General features: G+C 44.5%; 1 protein-coding gene across 2 annotated transcripts in view; it reads right to left on the reverse strand.

Annotated features, from left to right (window-relative positions):
- Positions 1-539: 539 nt before the first annotated feature.
- The window catches only part of LHFPL6 (LHFPL tetraspan subfamily member 6), a 202128-nt gene continuing 179203 nt past the window's right edge, over positions 540-23464 (reverse strand). The window contains exons 3-5 of one of the 2 annotated variants that reach the window (XM_037892814.2): positions 19971-20069; positions 5578-5675; positions 1451-1635 (exon numbers count right to left, since the gene is read on the reverse strand). In XM_037892814.2, coding sequence (XP_037748742.1) covers positions 5623-5675; positions 19971-20069 — 152 coding nt within the window. In that variant the 3' untranslated portion in view covers positions 1451-1635; positions 5578-5622. Of the gene's footprint in view, positions 1636-5577; positions 5676-19970; positions 20070-23464 lie in introns of both variants that reach the window. The other variant, XM_037892804.2, reaches the window with a different exon arrangement.

The raw sequence follows: 23464 nt of genomic DNA on the forward strand, positions 1-23464 counted from the left end.
ATTTCACATGTACACATCATGGGTATTATTCTCCCCATGTTATAGATACAGCAACTGAGGCCCAGAGAGGATAAGTGACAGGCCCACAGTCACAATGCAAGTCAGTGGCAAAGCCAGATATTAGAACCCAGGAGTTCAGACACTCAGTCTTTAGATTTATTCACATGACCATGACCTTCCAAAATGGCATGCTGCCTAGCTGAGACTGGCAACTTCATTTCTGGTTGGATCAACTACCCTTCACTTCCTGACCTAAAATGTGTAGGGTGGCCATGTCTGTCAATTGTTGCTATGTTTCAGCCCAAAGACTGATGAAGTCACTTGTGAATAGTTTGTATATCAGTCTGCGAGGTTAATGATCCTTTTGAAGGAAAGGTGTTCTATAACTGTGACAGGTTCTTATGGGAGTTAAATTGTGTACACGTTAGGGTCAGAATGTACCCAAAAGGAGTATGAAGGATGTGATTATTTGCAAGACATTTTTATGGAGATCTAAGAAATGAACCGATTCATCCAATGACACTATAATGCATTTCCAGTACTGATCAGAGAGAAATTTATTTACAGAGATTTTCAAATACAAACATAATAGCACATTTATATACTTTTTTTACAAAAATGAATATTGAAATGATAAACATGGTACAGCACAATACAACAACAATGAGCTAAACGTAACGATGACAAAATCTATATCTGGAAGACGTTTCCCATTAGTCTTACGTAACCAACAATATCCTACAGTGCCATGAGTGGAATTCTCCATGGACTGAAAGATGTCCATTTACTGCCCTTCATAATAGTACTATAGGCAAAGCCCCTATATATGCTGAGTAAAATGTTGCATTTTTGTAATAATGCTGAAAACACAGAAGCTAAATAAAAATTCTATAGGGCTGAATAAGCAGTGAATAAATGTTTTGGGAAAAAGAGTAGAGAGAATATACAAAATACTGTTAAAGTGGCTTATTGGTCCATTTATTAGGTTTCACGTGTGGTTTAAAAAGTGGTATAACATTGAATTTTAAACCATCCAATGAATTAAAAAAAAGAAAAAAATGCACCAGTAAGTTTGCATTTTATTTGTTCTGTGCCATGGTCTATACGTATGTGTGTGTGTTGTGCTGAAGGGGAACTTTGGAAGATTATACCCTACCCAAAATATTATTTTCACCAGTCTTTCAATTCATTGGTACACCCATACCTTCACAATTTACCAAAGGGGAGCATTCCTAGCTCGTAAAATTGAATTCTTCCAGAACAGATCAGAAATATACTCTGTCAAGCAAGAACTGCCCATGCCTTCCAAGATTCGCAGTGTTTGGTCCAGCTTTCCAGACTCCCCACCCTCCCCGCAATTCAGTGTCACCTCATGTCCTTGACCATGTGCATTCTCATTTCACACTGACTGTTCTGCAGTTAGGAGCTAAAGCACTTTTTTCAGAAGAAGTCTGCAAGTCACTTCGGCCTCGTGAAGCTCATTCATTCTCTAAACTGGACTCTCAGGCCGCCAGCCTCAGTAAGGGTACTGTTTCTGTTTCTTGCCAGAGAAGCAGGCCAACCAAGTGCAGATTAACATAGCGGCAGCTGCTCCTCCTCCGGTGCAGTAGTAAGCCCAGCCAATTTCACAAGTACCTAAGATGAACAAACAAACCAAGGAAACAATGTTTTATTCAAGAAGAAAGGTTTGCTTTCACCATAACTTTATAAGCTCTTTCCTTTTGGAGGCAAATGAAAACAGAAGTAACCAAATACAGCTTATGGTGCTGTGCATTTTATCTTCTGTATCAGCTTATTGGTTTCATTCTCCTTGTAAGCAACTTATATTTATACACCTCCATCCAAAGCCTTCCTATTATGGTAGAAGGCAGCCAGATATCGGTGCTATCTAATCTATCTAGGTGCTCATGAATTTGGTGTCTGAGCTTACAGGAACTTTCTTGCTCTTTTTTTTTTTTTTTTTTGGTATTAAATGTAATGCTAATGCAAGGTACTGGAAGGCTGTAAATATCTCAGGGCAGTGACTGCATCATCTTATGCATTTATGTAGTGCTTAACACACTTGTCTTGACTGGTGCTTCTCAGCACTACTGTAATGAGTGAAACACTGAACATGGCCACTTGAAAAAGGTACAAGTCATTAAATGATACAGATCCACAGAATCCTGTCTATAGTACGGCTAATTAGAAAATTGGCATAAGCACTTCAGGATCTCAGAGATATTTACAATATAGATTTATTACATAGTGTTTATATGGACAGAAAGTCTGTGTTGGAATGTACACTTGAGCCAAATAGGTTCTCTAGGGTCCTTTTACCAATCTACACAGCATCAAATCCAACAGGGAATCTGGGCTATTGCCAAGGGAATATTAAATTCTGAAACCTTTTTTTCCTCCTGAGTAGTTGTGAATGGATGTGGTCAGCCAAAGTCATCCTTGGTATGACTTCTAGCTTTTGATAAAAGGAGTTGGTTCACAGGGCACCACACCCTGTTACTAGCTCAGTGTAGTCAGTAAACCAAAAAGACTAGGTCTGTCTATGCAGGAGTGAGCGTGCAGTTCATGGGTTTTAGTCTGGTAACTTCCATTCATTTTAACAGGAGGCAGACAGCTTAAACTACACCAGCCACTTCCAAAATGGAGGCATGTTGTCCTCATCCTGGAAAGAAATGCAGATAGGCAGGCCCTTGTATCTGCACAGAGCCTCACTGATTTCAGTGGAGTTGTGTAACACACACACCTTCTGGGTGTGGTGTTCTGTCCCATCTAGTGACACTGAGACCACTTAGAAAGAGAGAGAGAGAGAGATTACTGAGTCTGCTCTACAGCCTTAGCTAAGGGTCATGTGACTTTTGATTCATACATTTAGCTCCAGAGGTCCCAGATTCAATCCTGCCCGCCAGCGACCGGGGTCTGTTGATGTTACAGTTGCACATGTGTAAAGGGATTGCCTGCATGCATTTCTTGCAGAATTGTAGCCTACATTTCCAAACCTCAAGGAATAAAGATATTTAGACTTCACTGTACACTACTCCTCTTTCCTCAGACTGATGCCAATCTGCTGGAAGGGACAGAGCTGTGGTGTCTGCCTGTTAGAAATTTTCACACCTGAAGCAAAACTGGTGAATCTATGAAGATACAAAACCCCTCCCCTTTCTCTAGTGTACTTATACAAGTCTGTCATAACAAAAAGCAGGGCTTCTGGACCTTTCTTTAAAAAAATGCTTCTAAAATAACATTTATAAAACTGTAAAATTTCACACTGCAAAAATGTCCTGTCTACTTCACCATTTCCCCAAAGAAGGAAACTCAACAAGTTTTGGACAGTTCCACTAAAATAGAGAGGACATTGCCTTAAACTGCATAAAACAAGCAGCTGCGAATGACTGGGCCTTTATTACCTTTTTGCATAATGAAAGAGAAGGAGTGTTTTAGGCTGCTGGTGAAGAGAGACTTTAAAAAGTGAAAAATATCATCAGAGCGGATTCCTTTGGGTTTCAGAGGAGTTCCAAATACAACTAAGAGGCTGGCTGCTCTTTACTGACCTGAGGTGCAGTGCTCCTTCTAGAATTCTCAAAAAGAAAAGGAGGACTTGTGGCACCTTAGAGACTAACAAATTTATTTGAGCACAAGCTTTCATGAGCTACAGCTCACTTCATCAGATGCATTCAGTGGAAAATACAGTGGGGAGATTTATATACACAGAGAACATGAAACACACCGTAACCAGAGTGATCAGGTAAGGTGAGCTATTATCAGCAGGAGGGGGGGAACTTTTGTAGTGATAATCAAGTTGGGCCATTTCCACCAGTTGACAAGAATGTCTGAGGAACAGTGGGACGCGTGGGGGGGGGGTTCGGAATAAACATGGGGAAATAGTTTTACTTTGTGTAGTGACCCATCCACTCCCAGTCTTTATTCAAGCTTAAGTTAATTGTATCCTGTTTGCAAATTAATTCCAATTCAGCAGTCTCTCATTGGAGTCTGTTTTTGTTGAAGTTTTTTTATTGAAGAATTGACACTTTTAGGTCTGTAATCGAGAGACAAAAGAGACTGAAGTGTTCTCCGACTGGTTTTTGAATGTTATAATTCTTGACGTCTGATTTCTGTTCTGTCCACCTATATTTAATTCACCTAAATTGGGAACACTCAGAGGATTTAGTTTGCCTACAATCCTTTCAAGAAATGAAAGAAGCAAAACTATTTAAATTGTTCCCCTGCTGTCTATAATGGTTCGTCAGACAAGCCTCTGAGCTTACTTGGTTGGCAGATAGCTGTTTTCAATGCAGGGGAAAACTACACTTGACAGTTAAAGTAGAGGTTGCTGGCATTGAAAATAGGTTAGCAGTGGAGCAGACAGCCCCACTCCCTGCCAAGTCCAGAGAGAGAGAGAGAGAGAGGCTGTGGGGCTGGTTTCCACAGCGACCGCAAATCAGAAGGGTCAATGTTTTTTATTTTGTTTTGTTTTCTTGGTGTCTTTTTCTGCACTACAGGCAGCTTTTGAGTCACTCTGTGGTGCTGTAGTACTCTTCCCAGCGTAGTGTCATCTGCAAACTTGCTGAGGGTGCAAGCCCCGCCATCCTCCAGATCATTAATGAATACAAACTGGCCCCAGGACCGGCCCTTGGGGCGCTCCGCTTGATACCGGCTGCCAGCTAGACATGGAACCATTGATCACTACCCATTGAGCCTGATGATCTAGCCAGGTTTCTATCCACATAATAGTCCATTCATTCAGCCCATACTTCTTTAACTTGCTGGCAAGAATACTGTGGGAGACCGTATCAAAAGCTTTGCTAAAGTCAAGGAATAACACGTCCACTGCTTTCTCCAGACCTCTCCCCCTGTTCAGGGGATAGAGCCCAGGAACCCACTCCCTTATGCCCTTGGGGATAGGAGGCACTGCAGGCACAGAGCCATCACAACTCTGTTGCAGGGGTTGGGAAGAGGGGTGGGGGGAGATTCCCTGTATTGTGTAGAGGAATTTAAAGGAGACCACACAGCCTGAGATCACCACCAGCTCAGAAATGGAATAGTCAATGGGAGAAGGTGCAGCCTCTATCTGGGAAAAATTGCCCTATTGGAGAAAAAGGAGACATCTGCTCTCCCACCTCAAGACACCTACCCATCCCACAGGTCATTTTTATTTGGGCCAGATTGAGGCAATCCTGGGTCCTAAGCACACCATGACACAGCGACCCCTGTGGCTCAGTTTTCGTGGCACATTTTGAATGGGGTTGGCAGAGGACTCCCTTCCCTCCCATAGAGGCAAGAGCAGCAGCATGAGGCCCTCTTCCTCCCTCCAGGAGCAGCAGCAGGGGCCATCCTTCCCTCTGGAGCAGCAGGGGTGGCAGCAAGTGTCCCCCCTGCCCTCTAGAAAGGCAGAGTTGGAAGCTGCTTACCCCCAGGCACTGGGGTGTAGCGGAGGCGGGGACGTGGGGTGGGGTGTCAAGCCACAGCCCTGCCACATGCGTTCTGGGCACACCTCATTCTCTGTTGGGTGGTGTTGGCAGCACTCCCACTGCAGCGGATACTGGAGTTCAGAACCTGTGAAGATGAATGGGAAGCTCTCACCTCTGAGAGCAATTATGTCAGGCTGTCTGCAGGACCACAGCACTGTTAAACTTGTTGCATGTTTTCGGGGTTTTCTTCACAATCCTGAGGCCTGGAAACTGTTTTCAAAAAAAGAAAGAAAGCTGCGACTCTGACACAATCAAATGACTTGAGGAGCTGGGCTCTATGAATGAGCCTATATAGCCTATGCCTTAGTCCAGCCCTGGAAGGGCAGCCAGACTTAGAGACTTGCTAGGTCCCACTTTTGTGGCTACTCCATAAGGATTAATACCACCTTTGGTGGTGGCCTCTGTGGCTCCTGTGCAGGACCAGAATCCTTCGAGTGTTGCCAAAGGGTGGGAAGCTTGGCTGAAGGAGGACCTTCAGGACCTTATGTCATTAGCCACCCAATCCTAGAAAAGGTCTGAGTCCCACTGTGGAGCAGGTGTGGAGATCCTTCAACTCCCCTACAGCATGGCAAGTCTGGCTGGTGCAGAGCCAAAAGTAAGAGTTTAGCCTGCCGGTGCTCTAATGTATAGGACATATTCCAGTATGTGTTCCTGACTATTGACAGCAATTTATAACACCGATATACCCCCTTTCTTCCTAAAGGATCCCACATTCCTTTCCAATCTACCTTCCCACCAGAATAAGCTTATTTGCCACGTTGGAGGGAGAATCTGCTGCCTGATAATCGTGCACAGCAACATCACAAAACAGTTAGTGAAGAAGAATCCTGTAACCAATGGAAAGCTCAGGTGGAATTCAGGCAAGCAGAATGCAGTCACTAAGGTCAGGCTATGTTCTCAGGCTATTGAGGAAGTGGGAAGCTTTTTTTACATATATTATATTCTGCTGTAGTACTTTGTGTTTTTAAGCTCTGGGATACATGCCCAGAGATGATGATTGGTGCAGATAGCTGGATTTTACAACAGAGAACTCTTATCTAATAACTATTTCTTGTACATGGAAAAATCCATTCTTTTTGCCTCTACACAAGCATAACAACAATTTCAGCTGGAATTTTCAAAAGAAGCTGGCAAACCAGGTGTCAAGTCACGCCAAGGGCCCCAGGCCTCACTGAACACTGACAAATGCATATCTGGAAACTAATTGGGCTCACCTGTGTGTTAGTACTGTTAAAATAGGTATTAGATTTATAGAGACATTTAGTGTGTGGACTGTATGAAATGCTTGTGAATTGCTATCTGCAATAATCTCACTTACAATATCTGTACCCCATGTTGTAAGGTAATATTTAAGTGTTTGCTTTGTAACTATAGTAGTGTTTTCTATGAAACTGGAAACACCCCCGAGTCAGGAGAGAAGCATTACTAAGTGTGAAATACTAGTTTACCACAACGGGTGTCATAGCCTGCCCAACAAAAGAAGGCCCACAGAAGGCCAGTGGACAAAAGACTATTGATTGCTCTCCCCACACCCAGGAAGAGAGGATGTGTACAAACCCTCATCCATTACTGTTTGAACGCTGGGCGAAGGGAATAAAAATCCCTGACCAGAAGACTCTGTATCACTATGCTGCTTGGAATTTGGAGAGGGCAATATTTCTAAGCATAAACAAGGGATCCCCAAGCTGTTTAGCTTGAGTTAGCCCTAAAGGACATACAGAGCTTGCACATTACAGCAGCTTCTATTACTTTTTGAAACCTACAACTGTGACTCATTTGTGTGTTTATGTTTACCTGCTTTAACCCTGTAAATAACTCTTACTACTTTTTCCTAGTTAATAAATCTTTATTTTCTTTCTTACAGAGTTGGTTACAAGTGTTATCTTTGGTGAGGTATCTAAGGTACCATTGACCTGGGGTCAGTGACTGGTCCTTTGGGACTGGGAGTAACCTGAATATTGTTGTGAGTTTTGGTGTAGGGGACCATCTGTCACAAAGCCAGGCTTGCCTGGAAGTGCCCAAGGGGACTGTCTATGACTCCATCTTAAGGCTGTTATAGTACTTAAGAAGTCACACTTGACACCTGGTTGGTGATATCTAATTATAGAACAAACAAACAATTTGGGGGGTTGTGCCCTGGTTTGTAACAGTCTGCCCTGAGGTTGGCACTCACATTCACGAGCCACTCCAGACAGCTTCACAAAGCCTCAGGAAGATGGGTGGCTAAATCTCTGAGGCTGGTTTGAAAATCCCTGTATTCATAACACATCTTTCAGGGGGCTTCTGCCTGTCTTGGAAGGGTGATGGACTCCATCTAACAGTTCCTTTTGGTCACTAGCTACTCCCAGGGTTTGTCTTCTAAAACAACAAAATAAGAATTCTACTACTGCCTTGAGATATGTCACTTTTCCCTGTGATGATCCCGAATACAGAAAGTTCTGGCTGAAATGCTACTTTAAAAGAACCGGGACCAAAAATTCACCTGCTGGGATCATTCAGAATGTCTCAATCATGCCCTAAGGGAAACAGGAAGGAATAAGGAGACTTGACTTCTGCATGGGGTGAATTCAACTTTTGTATCTTGGCAGAGGACAAGGGAGAGACGTATAGTGAGGAATGTGTTTTTGGATGATGAGCCAGCTGCTAGATCAGTGTCACAGCGTTGCTTGAGAAATACAGGATACACATTCAACCTTGGACTTGGCAAGCCATGGTTTCCCCCCTCACTGTGCTCCATTTTCCCCAAGGAACACCGTCACCCACTTTGATCATATAAGGAATAGCAGGCAGTCTGTTGCTCTTTCAAGCTTGCCAGAGGGAGCAAGGTCAAGAGGAACAAATAAAGGGACAGGGAAGTACAGCAGGGTGGTTGAAAGAACACTGGGACACTGACCTTAGAGCAACAGTGACACGAAAGTCAACCTGCTCATTAGTTCCATTGAGTGCCAGAAGCAGTGGGAGTCTCTTGCTAAAATAGCTTGATGTATACGTGGAGGCTGCAGAATGGGGCAGCATTCAGAGCTGTAACACTGAAGAGGAGCCTGCTGTTGGAAGGGGTGAAGTGATCTCTGCAGTGTTCTAATTATAGTTCTCAAGCCAACAATAAAATGTTTCAAATTTACCTGCTGAAATTAACGATCATCTACCACAAATGGCCAAGTGTTAGACTGAAACAATGGTACTCCCCTTGTAATCTTGTATTTCATGGCGGGGGGGGGATGCTCTAGTTTATGTTTTTGCTCCAGTGTTTTCATTTTGCTGCATGTACCAGCTATTTTAGTCCATTGCACCCTAAGGAAAGATTGTTGGTTGTCAATAATTGGGCAATTTAGCTGCAGTTTAACCTGTGAAATGACTTTTGCATTAAATCCTCTCATTTAGAAGGGTGGTAAAGTTTTGTAAAGGGCAGGATAGAGAATATTCAAATGATTAGACGAGAGGCCAAATCAAATGGCAATACACAAGCAGAAATTATACACTTCAGAGCAAAAATATTTAGTTCTCCTGATTTATATTTGTATAGCAGTTATAACAGCAGCTAGCACAGCAGGGCCCTGATCCAGCAAAGCTCTTAGACACATACTTCATTTTTATCGCAGTGACTTTAATGGGACTACTCACCTGCTGAAAGTTAAGCATGTGCTTAAGTGCTTTGCTGGATTGGGGCCTAAATTCATCCATCGGGTACAGTATTTTGCCTTGAGGGACTCTGTCTTGCTAAGCATGATAAATATTGCTTTTTTATTTGATGCTCTGTTGTTAAAATCAAAGTTCTAAAAGGAACAGCAAGGTCCACAATTACATAACTAGGCAGTGCTCAAAATCTTTGTGTGCGTGTGTGAGAGAGAGTGAATGTGTGAGAGAGTGGGAGAGAGAGAGAAAAAAATCCATGTGGGGATGGCATGGTTTAAGTTTCATGATAATGGAATTTCTCCAAGGATCTAAAAATACCTAAAATACTTTCCTATCTAAGTAAGTTGTCATGCATCATAGTTGCATGTTCTGGAATGATGCTGGGCTCAGGGCCTACACTAGTTTTTATACACCAGTATTTACCTTCCAGTGCAGGACAGAGGAAGGGACTCTGGCAGTAACAGGAGCTGGGGACCCATCGTTGTGCTGGTGTTGCATGCTCACTGGCCATTTGAAAGCTTTTGGTTTCGTTGGTGTTTTCTTGGCAAGGAAGTTGATAGGCAGCATAAATAATTGGAATTACGGGCCTTCTGACTGGTCAGTGGGGCAGCAGCATCCACCAACAGCCCAGGCAAGATTGGAGACAGCCAGCGAGACATTTTTTAAAACGGGGTTTAACGCTGCTGCTATTTGGGGGAGGGGGGCGGCTAGAAATCAGTTTGGGGATTAACCCTCAAGTCGCAGCCCTTAAACATATACTGCAGGTGAACAAAGTGGGGGGGAGGGCAGAGTGGGTGCATGGAACATTTCCCTCCATACCACCTGTCCCTAGTACAGGACGTAAAAACAATTACAGCCCAAGCTCCATTAGAAGCAAAAGCTGCTAGGACTAGAATCCTTGTAGGGAGCAGGGAGGGGTAAGAAGGAGGCAGGGTCACATCCAGTCAGTGAAACTGGCTGGCTATAGAGGGAGCACACACTGTCCCCTCCTTAGGGGTGGACTTGGAGCTGCAGTAACCAGGATCTCTGAGTGACGTGGTGTATAGTGCCTTCTGGTGGTTGCCCTGGGGCAGTCTTTCTCTCTGCACTGCTCCTTACTCAGGGCTATGCCTCAACGGTATAATCTGGCCTACAATAGGAAAAGCAACCACAACACAAAGCTGCGGGTGTGTCCCAGCTGTCGTGAGAGTTACGGAGTGCATCACTTTAACAGCTTTCTGAAATAAATCTCCATGCTTTTTGCATGAGTGAATACATGGTCAGTCAAGTGAATGAATCCACAAGTGACTGAGTGAATGGCTGAGTCAATGGGGGTACAGACTTCATTGGCTTAATTTCTGCTACGATTTCCATGGACATGATATTGTTCCCATAATGCCATGGATTTCCCCAAAATTTAGCACGACAAATATGAAGCAGAGTTAATTTAGGCAGCTGGAGGAGTGGCTAATCCTTGATCTACCACAGGGCTCCACATGGGATCTGTTTACATAGATCCTGGGGCTTTAGTAGTATACTTTCAACTCATACCATCCTATAAAAAAATCACAAGTACTTAAAGCATTCCTGGAAATACATGTGATTTTTATCTAAAATATTCCAATAAATGAAATGTATGAAAACTCCAGAATATAGGAGTGTCTGGGATATGAACCTATTACATTAATTGCAAGACCTAAAATAAGATTACTGTTGAAATCAATAAAACTTGCACTGGGCTAGAAGCCTGGTGAACCTGGCAAATGCTAATAACTTAGCTTTAAGTAGGATCCATTTTCTAAGACCAAGAAAAAAAGAGTTGAGAATTATTCCAACTGAGGAATACAGTGCTAAAAAGCATATGGAAAACATCACTGATTAATCCACACATCTAAAAACTCCTCCTACTTAGAAACCTTGTGCAGCAACTCTAGTAACCAGCTTTGCATGACAGTCCAATACTAGGAGGGAATGTGAAATAATTTAATGAACCAAGGTATTTTTTTTTAAATCAGAGACTAAAAATGAAGAGAGAGATAAGTACAGGAATTGCAGGTCTGAATGCCACAAAGCTAATGGAAAAGATAATCAGCTAATAAAGAAGAGGATCTGATTATTTTGAATGGAAACCAAGAAGAGTTCAAGAACCGAAGATTCTTTTTCTTTACACAGTGCGATTCTGACATGTAAAATAAGCTACAAAAGGCAGCAGTAGACGTTACATCCTGAAATGCATTCAGAAAGGAGTTAGATAGGTACATGGAAGAAGGCAACAACAGAGAAGGTACAAACTGCAGCTGAGTGAGTAATTTGGAACCAATAATGTATTTGGGGAAGTGTGCTCCTCTCTGTCCAGAGAACGTTGACGATTTTTTCAAAATTATCTGAACATTTTCCCCTTATTTTTAAAAAGATGATACCTTATATAATATTTGAAACTTGAGCTATGATGCTTTGTTGCTCAAAGAAAGCAATAGCAAATGGGAAGGGAGATGGTTCTTGAGACACACTCTCTGTTAGTGTGTAGTCTGGTGTGTTGGGGTGTACCAGGCCCATTGAGGCCCTCCAGAAGGTCCTGCGGTCCTACCACACCCCAGGAAAAAAATCTCAACCTGTTTGTAGATAACTTGTGAACAGAAGTCAGATCTCTGATTGTTCATGACAAATAGTTTAAAAATCTTTCATAGTTAATAGTGTTCTAAAAAACATCCTGGTTTCTAAATCTCTTCTCCACAGTCTTATCCTTTGGATGTCGACACTCAGCCAGGAGGCTGAAATGCCACCTAGCTGTTTGACAAAGCTGTTCTATATTTGTGGTTTTCCCAAAGAGATGACTCTTGTGTCCTTTAGTAACTGTACTGTTTATAAAGGCAATTTATTATAATAATTATTTTAAGACAATAGCGCCTATCAGTTAAATAGTTCTCTTGTGATCCTCTCTTCCAACCCTCTGGAAGCAGCAAAGGGAAACTATAATAAAGCCCTTAGACAAACATATCCCTTGACAGAAAGAAATTTTGAGATATTTAGAATGAAGTTTAGATGTATGCCTAGCACAGGACATGATGGAGAGGGGTGAGATATGACTATCAAATTCTGAAGTCTGTATTATACCTGTGTTGAAATATTGGCAGTGTGACCACATTCATTTGGACTTGCCCAGGGGCAGCCTCCAGATAACTGCCCTGCTTAGGAAAGGTGTATGGCACATTGTGGAAAGGCCATCACTGAGAGCCATCAAGGCTGCAATCTGGGGCTATGCACTTTGACTGACTCAACTACTGGCCCACCCCCATGGTACCAGACTCTTTCTAGACAGTGGCCTGCAAGTGAGCAAGCAACCATGACTGGTGGTGATAGTTTGAGCACATGACCTGGAGATGGAGGCCCTATTTGGGAATAGGTTTCTGCTCTGTGCAGGGGGCAGACCACCACCACATGTAAGGAGGACTTTGGGGACAGAGAGGGAAGGAGAGACTCTGCCCAGCCTGAAACACTGATGACAGATAGACTCAAAAGAGGGGTGAGACCAGACTGGGGAAGGGGGCACCACAGGACTTATCTTGTTTTCAAAGATCTGTAACTCATGTTAAGAAATTCCTTTGCTAAGCCTGTGTTCCTTGCTTTCCTACCATGTTGTCCTCAAAGGGTGTAGTGGGGTGGCTGCCCCAATCCTGCAGAAAAGGGGTTAAAAGCAGCCCTGGAGAGGGTTGCAGCAGGGGAAGGAATTAAGAACAGCTGGGGGAAGCTGACTGAGTTGCTGACCGCAGCTGTGGCCAGCTCAGTCAGGGTCCAGCTGGCCCTATAAGAGGGCTGAGGGCCAGAAGCTAAGGAGTCTCACTCTAGCCCTGGAGTGGGAAGGGCTAGCTGCCTGAGAGCAAGGTACCTGAAACAGAGCAGTGCTGGGGAAGGGCAAAAGGGAGCTGGGGAGCTCCTGCCTGGTAAACCCCTAGGCTGCAGGCCTTGTTGAAGGCCTGTGAAAGGTACTGGGGCTGCAGAGGGGCAGCCTGGGAGCAGGCAGAGGCAGCTGGTCCTAACCCCTTGCCTATGATGAGTGGTCATTACAGACTGACATCTGTCCCAATGAGCAGGGGCTAGATGATGACTGGCAGTAGCCACTGAGGTGAGGTGGGTCTAGAGGACTGGGGGCTCCCTGGGAGGGGAGACCCAGAGTGGGAGTCCTGCTGGGGCAGAACCCCGAGGGAAAGGGGCGCTGGGGTCTGGGAGGGACATGGGGCCAGCAGCAGGCGAGACACTGGCCTGCAGAGGGTGCTCCAACACTGGAAAAAAGCAAATTCCCAGGATGACCAGCAGGAGGTGCTGCACCGGTGAGTCTTGTCCTGCTACAAAGAGGTTAACCTGGTAAGTCCAGAGAACCCACAACCTAGGTAGAACTCAGGGGGAGAATCTGTCAGTGACTAGGGGCTCAGGAGGTCTGATTACAGTTTCAGGGTCTAGGAAAGCTGGATGGCAGCATCCCACATCAGAACAAAGGGTGTTAGATAAGATGTCTGAGCCCAGGAGTATGCCTTAGAGTCCCAGAGCTAGAAACAGTGACTAGCTTCTATCCCACACCCAACTCGCTTGGAAGCATGTGGTACCCAGTGACTGGGTCCAGTCACAACAAACTCTGCGGGGGTGGGGAAGGAGACTGGGTCATATTGTAACACTCCCCATTGAAAGCCCGTCAAGCCTTTGCAGCAGCATGCAGCTTCCAGAATATGGCTCACAAAAAGGAAATGCCTGTGTCTGAAGAGTTCAATCTGCCAAAGCAAAGTGAGCAAAAAGTAGAGGCTCTGATATATCTGAGTACTAATAGAGAGAGAAGATGCTAAGAACATCTCCTCAAGATCTGTTTCTTTTAGTTAAATCTCTGAAGGCTCAAAGCAAGGGAGCACAGCAGGTTTGAGATCACTGTTGCCTTTATATGCAAAGGCTAAACCTCGCACATTTAAAAACAAAAAGTTACACTAGAGTCCATGGTGTAGTAAAATACAAGCAAACCTCAATGAATGGGACAAGAGTATCTGCAGGATGCTCTAATATCTATGATCACAGACCAGAAAAAAGTTGAGCAAAGGAAAAAACCATGAAATCTAGCCAATTGTACAGTAATCTTCCAAGGAAAGTGGTGAGAGCCCCATGTCTGGAAAAAATGAAAACTACAGTGGACTAAGCCTTTGATAACATACTGACCTGTAGAAATATACTTTCTAGGTGTCACCCTATCATTTCAGGACTATCCCACTAAATGCCAGCTAAGGCTCAGTTTTGTAAGTCAAACTTAATATGTGATGTTTTATTTTAAAGTCATTTAGAACTGATGTAAAAAACATTTTGGTGGCATCTCTGATGGATTTGTATAAATAATTATAGATATCTCCCTAGAGATTCTGTTCAGAAATGGTCTTGAAGGTGATTGTCAAACACAAAAGGCAATTAATAATGATAATACCTAGATCTCAAAGTGCTTTACAAAGGAGGGTCAGAATTACCACCACCGTTTTGCAGATGGGGAAACTGCACGGAGACAAGGTGACCCAGCAGGGAGGTGGCAGAGTTGGGAACAGAACCCACATCTCTTAAGTCACCATCCAGTGTGCTATTCAAGGGGCCCAACTCTCACTGAACAGCAAAAGAAGTTGGGTGTCTTACTCCTATTTTTGTCTTTGAAAGTCTCCTCTGACCCACACAGATTCCCCCGGCTTTTAAGTAAAGCGGCAGCATTTCAGAAACTTTTCATAATGGTGGCTTAGATTTTGCAAAATCTAAAAGCTGTCGCAAGTCTTTTGCACAGTCCTAATTCTGATGCAAATTCCTTTTGGTTCTTGACAAGCTCTCACCAACCTGTCAAACCTTTCTCTGCTGGGAACTTCACTTTTCAGCTGTTACTCCTGCGTGATGTGGTGGTGTGTTTTTGAAGTACTGCATCTAGCCCAGACCAAATTAAATGTGTTCTACAACTGTTTGGATGAGATCCATTTAGAGAAAATGATTTGCTAATTACTCTTGCTGTAAATATGATCCTGTATATCTGAATCAACTTAACTTCTTTCAACTTGCAGCTCAGAACCACAATGGAGCTCTGATCTTGACTGGGGCCTTTGGGCAGCTCCACAATATAAATAATGAATAAATAATAGCATATGCTGTAACAGGCGATGGGAATGACTTTGATCCTTCCCTATATATTTGTGGAAGAATAAGAATCCCTTGGTACTTATGCTACTTGCTTATGCCTGGCATATCATTTGTGCCAACTGCATTAGCCTGCAACCAAATGCTAATTTAGATAATTTATTATTGTAGCTTTCTTTCTGACAGGCAAAAAAAAAGCAGCAGTGCATGAGTCTAGTATATTGCAGGGTCTTCTACCGATATGCCCCAGTCTCTGTCCATCCATCTAGGTAGGTTATCACACCATCCCCATTTCCACAGAGGCTGAGTCTATGGATGTTTGATCCGTGATAGGACTACATGAATTCTACCTGGCCGTATATATTCAGCTAAAACACAACTCCATTTGTGTATGCCTTGATCTGTACCAATATTTTCTTTTGATTAAAAATGCAGATGTTGTACATTGTGTTACCAGTTAAACCCAACTGAATAAAATGCACGGTTCACTTTTAAATAAATTTCAAGGAAAGTACCAAACTATGGGGCATGCTAAATAGTGCCAAGTCAGGGTTTCTGGAAAAGTATACAAAAATCCACTTGTATGTAGATTAAAAGCATGAATAGTTTTCCTGCAGCCACATTAAATGCCACTTTGAAATGTACATATAAGTGGGGTTTTGTTGTCCCTTCACAATATGGCCTATCTCGGCTGTAGTTGGAGTGTCTAATTAGCCTGATGCCTTTGTCAATGTTCCTGCAGACACGGAGAAACACTTCTCAAATGTACCTGTAACGCTGACAGACCCCAGGCATTGTCGGGCAGGATCGAACCGGGGACCTCTGGAGCTTAGTGCATGAGCCTCTACTGCATGAGCTAAAAGCCAACGCGCTGTTAGCTAAGGCTATTGAGCAGACTCATTTTATCTCTCTTTCTGTGGTCTCGGTGTCACTAGATAGGCCAGAACACCACACCCAGGAGGTGTGTGGGTTACACACCCACTAAGGATCATATACTGTTACTGTTTTCCCTATCTGTCTGCAAAGTACATCTATATCATTTTGTAATTGGGGGGTTGCGTTTCTTTTTTTAAGCCCACTACATTCAACGGTTAATTCCTGAAGATTTCTGGCTAGCCTTGTCTTATATGATGCAAAATTCAGCCACTTTTTTTAATCTCATGACTTGAAATCCCAGACTCACCAGCCCATTCTTCTCATACACCCATCCTAAAGATCCAGCACCAGGACAGTTGTCATCTTTCTCCAAACTGCCCCAGTCCTTCTTCCACCATGTAGTTCCCAGCTCCCTTTCCAGTTAACTCATTTGCTGTCCTGGCTTTGACTGAAACTGGGGCTCCCTAAGGTCACAACAGATCCTTCTTGGCCTTTGCTGTTTCCTGCAGCTCATCTCCTGGCCCATGCTTCTTGCAGCAGCTCCATGTCAATTCTGTCAGTCCTAGCAAGTTCTCTGGAGAGTCTAGAGTGCTCCAGTTGTTTTCTGCCACCATTGGGTGTTGACTCAATTCCTCGTTCGTTTCTCTATTTGGTTTCTCGTATTCTGTCCCTGTCACCACCTTTCTCTTCACTGTCCTCAGAGGTATACAGATAGCCTCCTCCCTGGCTAGTTAATTTGTCACAGACTAATGGGTCAGTGGCAGAAAATTTACTCAAAATCCATTCAAATGTAGCACAGAGAAGTTTACATTCCTAACGTTACTGTAGTGGAGGTCAAAAATAGCTTATTCTTGGCCCCTGTCAGACCAGCAGAACTGGCCTGTTAGCCATTTTATAAGTGATGGTTATGCCTAAGAAATCATCACTTGGTGAAACTAAGACAAGTTTGCCAAATGCCATTTTGCCTCTAGCTTTCTCTTTTGGGGGAAGGTAACCCAGAAGATTGTGCTGGGGTAATGCTGGGTTCATCTAGAACTATCTGACTTCCTGAATCCCTGTCAGTCTAGTTCCAGTCCTAGAAATGGAGTTAACTACCTTGGCTGATGGCTACTAGTGAAGGATGAATGCCAGGTGTCTGTCCATTTTATTGGAGCTATCAGTAGTCTTTGCTATGATGTTGCTGATTTGTCTGTGTGATTTGTTGTGGGTAGATGATTTTGTTGCTCAGTTCCACACTTTCCTTTCTGAAGGGTCTCCGAGTTCTCTTGGCTCATCTTATACAGAGTTTAGTGGGGTTCCATTCTGCCACCCCTTTGGACCATCCATCTGTCTTTCAGGTGCTCCTAGGGTGCCCATACTAGAGCAGCATGCTTGAAGACGATGCAGCATGCTCTCCTGCTCTGTGCCTGGCCAGCTCTCTGCCCTTGCAGACAGCTAGCACCTGTGAGAGTATGAGCCTGGAGCAGGAGCTATACTCCAAGGTGATTCTAGCTGGCTCCTGCACAAGGGTGAAGGGGTGACAGCAGGAACTCCATACACACCCACTGTGAGAGGCTGACAAGCCTCTGTCCCACCGCACTCACCACTCCTCTTTCTGTGCATAGCGTTTAAATGCAATTTGTGTGCGATTCTGGAGGCAACTGATCCCACTGATTCAAAAGGAAAAATCAAATGAATGCTGATTGATCCAATTAAATATTCAAATGAAAGCAATGATTACTCAAATGCATCTTGAGACTTAGTGAGACGGATTCTGTGAAACGCCGGCTTTGGCCCTAAAGCTATCATGAGAACACCAGTCTCTAATGATTAAATAAAGCCAAGGCTTGGGTTACCGGTAATTGTAAGGCTTAAATGAAAAGAAATGAGCAACCTGGCTAATCTGCAGGTCCAGTACTCCACCTCTCCCCTGCCAATGTCCTGGGTAACTCCGCACCACCGCTGGCCAATTTAAATGTAAAAATACAAAACCAAGCATTTAAATTCAGGCAAGGTATACTGACGAGAGACTTTTAGCAGATTTCTGGTCTCATTATAATCTGTTAATTACTATGGTAACATAAGATTCTAACAGTCAGCACAACCAGGACCTTAGTCAAGCTTAGGTATGCATAATAGGTGCCTAATAGCCTTGAAATCCAGAAAATATGGTCAGAGTATCAAGTGTCACAATTATTATTATGTCCCCCGTTCATACTCCGTATGCATTCCTGGAAGAAAAAGCTGACAGCTGAATTTTCAGAAGCGTTCTTTTATTGAATGTATTGTTACAATAGCTTGACTTATTTGCATGCCAGGCTCATGAGTCATGATCAAGGGGACAAGAAAGGGCAGGGGATGCTTCTAAACTCACTGAATTCACAGCTCTCCCACCAAGGAGTTATTTAAACATAAAATTATTCTGGGAACTTCTTGTAGCCACTGCCATCAAAAAGAACTCAAGTTACCACACAACAGTCTGTATGGTCTTTTCCCAAGAAAGAGCAGAGACATGTAGCTGTTTGCTGTTCTTTGGCAAGAAGTACTTGGTGGTACTTAGAATGAAATAATTGAAATCAGAGATGCACAAGACCTGTTAGGATTGTTCCCTGCAATCTACTTTCTAGTGTTCTGTCTCATCTTAACCTGCAATGGAGTTCCTCTACTTTCTTTGAGAGACCATTCCACAGTATGATTGCTCTCGCTCTCGGGAAATTTGCCCTCATTGTTAACCTATGTATTCCTTTTTTTAAATTCCTCTCTGTCCTTAGTGTTTGCATACAGCAAATATTTGTAGAATAATTGAAGGAATTTTTATATTTCATTGGAAGAAAATATGCACTAAACATAGTAATAGCCAAGAATATTTGAATTAAGAAATTCATTTCAAGACAGGATAATGTTTTCAGAGGGTAGACTGAGGTATCCAGGCCAAGAGACTATTTTTGGCCTGGATACCTCAGTCTACCCTCTGAAAACATTATCCTGTCTTGAAATGAATTTCTTAATTCAAATATTCTTGGCTATTACTATGTTTAGTGCATATTTTCTTCCATCTGTGACATTAAGGGCAATCTGTTGCATCCCAAGGTCAAAACTTTGCAGAGGTTCCTCAGTAAGCTTTATGAGCCAAGGACAAACATCTCTCAGATACGGATGGTTTGGCTGTAGACCTGGTTAAAATATTTGTGCAAAATTAAGAAACATTCTAGTTTTGCCCTTACCCCCAGGGGCAAGAAGAGATTGATAAGTATGCCAGAGTCCTTTAGAGAGGGACTATTGCCAGGGAATTACAAGCTCCACCAAGTGCAGGTCATGAAAGAATTTACAGAGTGACCCCGCTGATTTGCTTAAAGGAGTTGGAAGTGAAGAAGTTCCTGCACATTTATTTGGACATTTGAGTTCAATGTACTTGAGCAGCCAATGGCATCTCTCCACGATTGGCCCCTTTATACCTCTCAGATGTAAACCATGGATTCCCCCGTCCACACACACATGCAGCTAAAACTTCCACTGATGTTTTTGCTGCCATATGCCAAATTCACATCTAATCTGCTGTCTCCTGTCATCCCTCAGTCTCTTTTGATGTAACTGCTTCTAATTTCTCTTCAAAAGGAAAACCTCTTTTTGAAAGCAGAATTTCTGATATTTGTGATGTTCCATGGGGAAAAAAGCAATAGTAAAGATTTAAGGAGTCCCATGCCCTAGCACACTACATTAAGCAATAGAATAATATACACAGTAGCAGCTGGCAAATATGCAAGGATTGCTCTCATCTATTGCTCTCATCTATTGTCTCTAAATGTAGAGAGGGACCTGGAGAACAGGCCCCTCTCTCCATTTAGAGACAATAGATGAGCTCGAATTTAAAGGAACTCCGATCCACTGACAATTACTTACCCAATTCAAACTGGTTGGAAAGGTTACCACAAGTCTGTCTAACTTCTTCACTGTCCCAACCCAAAGGATAGAGAGCACAGCCAGAGCCAATCAACAAGCCTATGGAGAGAAAGGAAAACAAGACTTAATACAATCCATGACCATTACCATAATTAAGGCCTGCAGGTAAAATCAATACTTGGAATTACATGAAAGGGTCACATTAACTTCTTATCATGAGGCACCTATGCTGGGACCACTGGCAAAGCATGTATCACTTTCTCTACTACACCTTCTACTGTGGGTATGTCTACACAGCAATGTAAGCCTAGGGTTAGTGGGACCCAAGTCAGTTAACCTGTGTCTGGGAACCTTGAGCGTCTACACTGCCTTTTAACCCTATGTAAGGATTTTTGGACCCATGCTTGAACCTTGGGCTCTGAGTTCCACACTACAGTGCACAGACCTAAGTCAAAGTAACTGTCAGAGTGCCTAATGCCCTCCCTCCCCTGGTGTTGACACTCTAGTCCTATGAATGTGTTGCATTGTGGGAAAACTCTACTGCCCTAACTGTGACGGTGCTCTTGATGGGACTCCAGTCCCATACAGAGCATGGGTATGTAAAGTGCATCATTAGCTCCTTTGGTGGCTGTCTCAGTAGGCTGACTGCAGTTTGAGAAGGCTTTATACTAGGGTGGGTAAACTTTTTGGCCTGAGGGCCACATCTGGATATGGAAATTTTCTGGTGGGCCATGAATGTTTATGAAATTGGGGGTTGGGGTGCAGGAAGGGGTGCGGGCTCCAGCTGGGGCTGTGGGCTCTGGGGTGGGGCCAGAAATTAGTTTAGGGTGTGGGAGGGGGATCAGGGCTGGGGCAGGGGGTTAGGGCGCTGGACGGGGTCAGGGGAGCAGGCTCCCGGTGGCACTTACTTTAAGCACCTCCCAGAAGCAATGGCATGTCCTACCTCCAACTCCTATACGGAAGCATAGCCACGCGGCTCTGTGCACTGCCCCATCAATGGGAGCTGCAGGGGCAGCATCTATGGGCCATGGTTGCCAGCCAGTGGGAGATGTGGGGGCGATGCTTGGGGCAGAAGCAGCATGTGGAGCCCCCTGGCTGCCCTTGCATGTAGGAGCCAGAGGCGGGGACATGCTGCTGCTTCCGGGAGCCGAGCAGAGACACAGCATGCATGGAGCGGGGCAAACCCCAGACCCTGCTCCCTGGCAGGAGCTCGAGGGCCAGATTAAAACATCTGAAGGGCCAGATGCTGCCCCTGTGCCGTAGTTTGCCCACCCCTGCTTTATACTAAACTACCATCTAATCTGAGAACTGGGCGCTCTGCCTCTACGCTGAGTCACGTTGGCAGGAAAATGCCCATGTGCACCTGTTCTGAGGCTAACCAGGACATCAGTCTCCAGGGCTGTCAAACTATTAAAGTGAAACTTTGCAATTCTTCATTTTTTAAAATGGGACGTTCAATTAAGGTATTTGTGTTTGGTTGTTTTTTTTATTTATTTTTGTCTGTTTGTTTTGAACTTTGACATAAAATGTAGCTTTCAGAGGAAAATCAAAAGAAGTACTTGTGGCACCTTAGAGACTAACCAATTTATTTGAGCATGAGCTTTCGTGAGCTACAGCTCACTTCATCGGACATCCGATGTAGCTCACGAGTCCGATGAAGCGAGCTGTAGCTCACGAAAGCTCATGCTCAAATAAATTGGTTAGTCTCTAAGGTGCCACAAGTACTCCTTTTCTTTTTGCGAATACAGACTAACACAGCTGTTACTCTAAAAGAGGAAAATCACACTCTCTCTAGCACCTCCTGGGGATCCCTCCTCCCTGCCCCCTTTTCAGCCCTGGAGCCAGAGATAAGGCTCCCTGGGAGGCTGGGGGAAGTTTTGGGGCTGGCTCACAGTGCCTGGGTGCCCCTGCACATGCAGCCCCGGGGAGGGCAGGGAGACCTGGGAGCAAGCGACAGAGTGGAGCAGGACCAAGTGGCTGCCCTGCAGGGCTGGGGAGCGGCAGAGCCTCCATCTCAGCTTGGCATGGGGAGAGATGACCTCCAACATCCTGGCAGCCGCCTCCTGCCTGTCAGCTTTGCTCCCTGTTGCAGGCAAACTCTGTGCAGCAGCGAGGAGGAGCTGGAGCCGCAGGAGGCTGTGGGGAAGTTTCAGGCTGGCTCGTGCATGCTGCCCATGCGTCCCTGCACACACAGCCCCAGGGAGGGCCTGAGAGCAGAGCAGGGACTCAGTGGCTCCCTGCAGGGAGGGGGAGCAGCCAGGATATTGGGGGTCTTCCCTCCCCCAACCATACTGAGCCGAGAACTCTGCTGCTCCCCATCCCTGCAGGGCACCGCTTAGTGCCTGCTCCACTCTCGGCCCCACACCGTGCTCCGTGGGTCTGCATGTTCAGGGGTGCCCAGGCAGCGTGCACCAAAATCCGGCTGTGCTCTTGTGACCAGGAAGTAGCTCTCTTTGCAAAACGCTTCTTCTGATCTGTCTCCACTGAAAACCCTGCAGGCTCTCTGATAGTGCCCTTGCAGACTGGTGCTCAGCAGACAATGGGTTAACGCTGACCTGAGCTGCTGCCCTTAATAGACTGCACCACAGGTTGTCGCATAGAGAAGACTAAAAGTTGCCCCAGGGAACTCTGGGATACATCCAGAGAATTTACAGGACCCAAGTCAATCCAGGGCTGTGTGCAGGCAGGAAAGCAATAGGGCTCAGACCCTAGGTCCCATCTTAACATGGGCTCGCACCCTCCAGCTCTTCATGGTCCTGGGACCCTAGGTTCAAGCCTCAGATTAACACAATTGGTGTGTGGATGCAAGGCGGATTAGGCTAGAGCCCAGGCTCTCGCCTGTGCTTACATTGCTCTGTAGACATACTCTGTCAGTCCAGTGGAAAAGAAACTCTGTAGCTAGCTTAGATTTAACTTTTCCTTTTTATGCTTCAAAACTGCTACATATTTTGTTTGGAAAATTCAGCACACGGTTAAACAGGTGCCACGTTAATCACAGCATTTAAAAGATGACTGCTTCTGATTAATTAATGCAACAATCAGTCATGCTCTATAATTGTTCCAACATGAAAAAGTAAACCAACTATCAAGCCTAACCATTCTAATCCTTCATTGCTTTTCTCCTCTTTCACGTAGTCTAGGGCCAAAATAGACTGATTTAAAGTCTATGAATTCGTATCTCCGGAACCTAGAACATACGATTTTCATGAACCATTTCGGCAAAAGCAAGTAAACTTTTGAACCTGTGCTGGAAGCTTAACATTCACCTGTGCTGATTTGTCAGCCCCTCATGCCACCCAGAATGGATGTGTATTTTGCCAGAGTCAACCTCTTCATAAGATCGTCACAAGGCCATGATCATTGCAAAGATGTAACATTTTTATCAAACTTTCTTCTCAGCTGTTGCTGCCCCTGCTGCTGAAAGGGCAGTGTCTAGCTCAGAGGTGGGCAGCCTGCGGGCCGCATCCAGCCCGCGGGACCGTCCTACCCGGCCC

Source organism: Chelonia mydas, chromosome 1 (genome assembly GCF_015237465.2).
Source record: "Chelonia mydas isolate rCheMyd1 chromosome 1, rCheMyd1.pri.v2, whole genome shotgun sequence".
Lineage (NCBI taxonomy): Eukaryota > Metazoa > Chordata > Testudines > Cheloniidae > Chelonia > Chelonia mydas.